This window comes from Oncorhynchus tshawytscha, unplaced genomic scaffold (assembly GCF_018296145.1).
Source record: "Oncorhynchus tshawytscha isolate Ot180627B unplaced genomic scaffold, Otsh_v2.0 Un_contig_19123_pilon_pilon, whole genome shotgun sequence".
Classification (NCBI taxonomy): Eukaryota; Metazoa; Chordata; class Actinopteri; order Salmoniformes; family Salmonidae; genus Oncorhynchus; species Oncorhynchus tshawytscha.
In genome coordinates this window covers 35,204-39,530 of record NW_024609076.1, presented here as the reverse complement: position 1 = coordinate 39,530, position 4,327 = coordinate 35,204, and the positions used below count along the sequence as shown (strand labels likewise).

The 4,327-nt window shown below is 48.1% G+C and overlaps 1 protein-coding gene across 2 annotated transcripts; it reads right to left on the bottom strand.

The window, feature by feature from the left end:
* Window positions 1–385: 385 nt before the first annotated feature.
* On the bottom strand, window positions 386–2,229 carry LOC112240169 (N-acetylaspartate synthetase-like). 2 transcript variants are annotated; one of them, XM_024408511.2, is made up of 3 exons: window positions 1,893–2,229; window positions 1,383–1,547; window positions 386–880 (listed from the first exon to the last, which is right to left on the bottom strand). In XM_024408511.2, the coding sequence occupies exons 1-3, from the start codon at window positions 2,107–2,109 to the stop codon at window positions 486–488; spliced, it is 777 nt and encodes a 258-aa protein (XP_024264279.2). In that variant the 5' UTR covers window positions 2,110–2,229; the 3' UTR covers window positions 386–485. The 2 variants fall into 2 exon arrangements, with proteins under 2 accessions (XP_024264279.2, XP_024264280.2); XM_024408512.2 differs by having other exon boundaries at window positions 1,383–1,465; window positions 1,893–2,027.
* Between the last annotated feature and the right edge of the window lie 2,098 nt (window positions 2,230–4,327).

The window sequence follows — 4,327 nt, the reverse complement described above, 5'->3', positions numbered from 1 at the left end:
GCTGTGCTCCATCCCTGTTCCGTGCTGTGCTCCATCCCTGTTCCGTGCTGTGCTCCATCCCTGTTCCGTGCTGTGCTCCATCCCTGTTCCGTGCTGTGCTCCATCCCTGTTCCGTGCTGTGCTCCATCCCTGTTCCGTGCTGTGCTCCATCCCTGTTCCGTGCTGTGCTCCATCCCTGTTCCGTGCTGTGCTCCATCCCTGTTCCGTGCTGTGCTCCATCCCTGTTCCGTGCTGTGCTCCATCCCTGTTCCGTGCTGTGCTCCATCCCTGTTCCGTGCTGTGCTCCATCCCTGTTCCGTGCTGTGCTCCATCCCTGTTCCGTGCTGTGCTCCATCCCTGTTCCGTGCTGTGCTCCATCCCTGTTCCGTGCTGTGCTCCATCCCTGTTCCGTGCTGTGCTCCATCCCTGTTCCGTGCTGTGCTCCATCCCTGTTCCGTGCTGTGCTCCATCCCTGTTCCGTGCTGTGCTCCATCCCTGTTCCGTGTTCACTGCTGGCTGTGAGTGTTAGTATTGTGAACGGTCATGTCCTTCCGGTAGTGGTGATGACTGACCCGGTAGAAGAGCTGCTCCGGTACTGACCAGCTCACGCCAGGCGTGGCGTATCCCTTGGTGACGCCGACACATCGGAACCCCAGAGTCTGGTATAGCTGGTGAGCAGCCGGCGAGTAGGCCGTGGTTCCCAAGACGACAGAGAGGTAGCCACGGTCCGCTGCATATTGTAGAACCTTCCGCCCGAGGGCAACGCCAACCCCACGTTGCCGACAGCGCCGGTCCACCGACATGCGATGCAGCTCCACAGTGCCAGCTTCCCCCCGCAGGGCACAGGCCGCCACTAAACCCACCACACTGCCCTCCAGCACTGCAACCCACAGACAGGAGTCTGAGAGAGAAATAAGAGGGGTGCAATTTGGAAATAGTGGGTTATATCAAATAATATCCTAATCCTCCCATTTAATAAAAGCTGATGTCATTGTCTATTGACTTTTATACTTTAAATGGATCCTTTTCTTGAAAGAGCCTAATCACTGACTGGTCATCCTTTTGGGGACAAAGATTTACTATACTTTATATTTTCTATTGATGGGGTAGACAGAAATGAGCCTGGAGTCAGAGGGATCATGGTGACACATCCACAGGCACTGGCGTGTCATTTTAGATGAGTAATTATATTCCAGAATGGAGACAGGAATGAAGCCCTGGTTTATTTTACCTCCCTGCTCGTTTGTTTTTAACCAGGCACGGAATCTTGTGTGCAAATCTATTTTAATAAAATAACTATGTGCAATATAACTAAACTACACTCAAATAAACAAATAAACAAATATACAAATAAAACGAATGATACATGCATTTTTTTTTTACTATTCGACCAAGACTATTACCTGGAGTTTTCATGTAATGTCCCTCGATGTCGCCCATATCCGTGAGTTTGGCGCGCTCCAGGTAACCAAGGGCAACTCTCCTGCTGTAGTAGCAGCGCGCGCACAGGACAGCGAGAGGCACCAAACAAGTCAGCAAGAACGACTTGGTCGCAATAAAACAAACAACTGCAAAAGCCGTGGCGAAAAATGGATGATTGAGTAATCTAAATGTTGACATACAATAGTCAAAGGAAGGAAATTAGTTGGTACTGTCGCAATCGAGCACAAATGATGCATTCTACTGCATTTTCCCCAAAATTATACTAAATAATGCAATCAAATAACACAAACGGTATTGATGAAATGTCAAGATAGCCTAACTGTAAATTATTACATTTATAACACATTCTTCATTGTCAAAAGCACATTTTCCCAGACTAATGCAATCAAATAACACTGAAAACTAACCTTTTGCTGGAATAACAGTCAATATATAAATAGAAATTCATATAAGAACTATTTCTCCCTTACTTGTCATAGCGGCGTACAGGAGCAGGCTCTCAGGGTGATGTTTTAACCCTCTAAACGCGGTATCCGGAACCATCTCCATCAGCCCGTCAATGAATATGCGCTCGACGTCCGGATAGTCAGCGCTTTCGAATTTACGCACAACCACACGGTCCGTTCTAAATCCATTATTCCCTTTCTGATGGCACTTTCTCTTCACTTGGTTGTTGTTGTCTTCCATGTTATCTCACTCAGAAACTTTGTTGACGCCTCCCTGGGAAAAGTGAACTGGCTCGCGTAAGTCGTTAAATACTATCACACCTTTTTCTTCGAGGTTTAACGGCGGTTGGCATCCAATTTGTTGCATTACCGCCGCCTACTAGACTGGAGTACAACGCCCTTACACTTTGTATGAAAAATACAAATGTAATGAATTAAATACCCTACCATCTAACACTACTCACTAATTTAAAAATTATAGAAAACAAAATTACCACCCTACTCCACTAATTAACCGTATTTATTCCTAACTCATGCCATCATCCTGAAAGGATGGGACACCACCACTTAACACACCCTGTATCTCTTCTGATGTCAAGTCTCTCACACCCAAACACCTCTCTACAGCTGCCACCACCACTTAACACACCCTGTATCTCTTCTGATGTCAAGGCTCTCACACCCAAACACCTCTCTACAGCTGCCACCACCACTTAACACACCCTGTATCTCTTCTGATGTCAAGTCTCTCACACCCAAACACCTCTCTACAGCTGCCACCACCTCTTACCACACCCTGTATCTCTTCTGATGTCAAGTCTCTCACACCCAAACACCTCTCTACAGCTGCCACCACCACTTAACACACCCTGTATCTCTTCTGATGTCAAGTCTCTCACACCCAAACACCTCTCTACAGCTGCCACCACCACTTAACACACCCTGTATCTCTTCTGATGTCAAGTCTCTCACACCCAAACACCTCTCTACAGCTGCCACCACCACTTACCACACCCTGTATCTCTTCTGATGTCAAGTCTCTCACACCCAAACACCTCTCTACAGCTGCCACCACCACTTAACACACCCTGTATCTCTTCTGATGTCAAGTCTCTCACACCCAAACACCTCTCTACAGCTGCCACCACCACTTACCACACCCTGTATCTCTTCTGATGTCAAGTCTCTCACACCCAAACACCTCTCTACAGCTGCCACCACCTCTTACCACACCCTGTAACTCTTCTGATGTCAAGTCTCTCACACCCAAACACCTCTCTACAGCTGCCACCACCTCTTACCACACCCTGTATCTCTTCTGATGTCAAGTCTCTCACACCCAAACACCTCTCTACAGCTGCCACCACCTCTTACCACACCCTGTATCTCTTCTGATATCAAGTCTCTCACACCCAAACACCTCTCTACAGCTGCCACCACCACTTACCACACCCTGTATCTCTTCTGATGTCAAGTCTCTCACACCCAAACACCTCTCTACAGCTGCCACCACCACTTACCACACCCTGTATCTCTTCTGATGTCAAGTCTCTCACACCCAAACACCTCTCTACAGCTGCCACCACCTCTTACCACACCCTGTATCTCTTCTGATGTCAAGTCTCTCACACCCAAACACCTCTCTACAGCTGCCACCACCACTTACCACACCCTGTATCTCTTCTGATGTCAAGTCTCTCACACCCAAACACCTCTCTACAGCTGCCACCACCACTTAACACACCCTGTATCTCTTCTGATGTCAAGTCTCTCACACCCAAACACCTCTCTACAGCTGCCACCACCACTTACCACACCCTGTATCTCTTCTGATGTCAAGTCTCTCACACCCAAACACCTCTCTACAGCTGCCACCACCACTTACCACACCCTGTATCTCTTCTGATGTCAAGTCTCTCACACCCAAACACCTCTCTACAGCTGCCACCACCACTTACCACACCCTGTATCTCTTCTGATGTCAAGGCTCTCACACCCAAACACCTCTCTACAGCTGCCACCACCACTTAACACACCCTGTATCTCTTCTGATGTCAAGTCTCTCACACCCAAACACCTCTCTACAGCTGCCACCACAACCTCTATTTTCTGCGACTTTGTTCCATCCCATCCCTGCAGTACAGTTGATAACCATTGCTTTAAATGCTAAAATCCAATCTTACTGAAAGGTATATCACTTTTTGGCCTGTCCCTCTGTAACGGATGTGAAACGGCTAGCTTAGTTAGCGGTGCGCGCTAAATAGCGTTTCAATCGGTGACGTCACTTGCTTTGATACCTTGAAGTAGTAGTTCCCCTTGCTCTGCAAGGGCCGCGGCTTTTGTGGAGCGATGGGTAACGATGCTTCGTCGGTGTCAGTTGTTGATATGTGCAGGTCCCTGGTTCGTGCGAGGGGACGGTCTAAAGTTATACTGTTACACCTCTGTACTGGTATATCTCT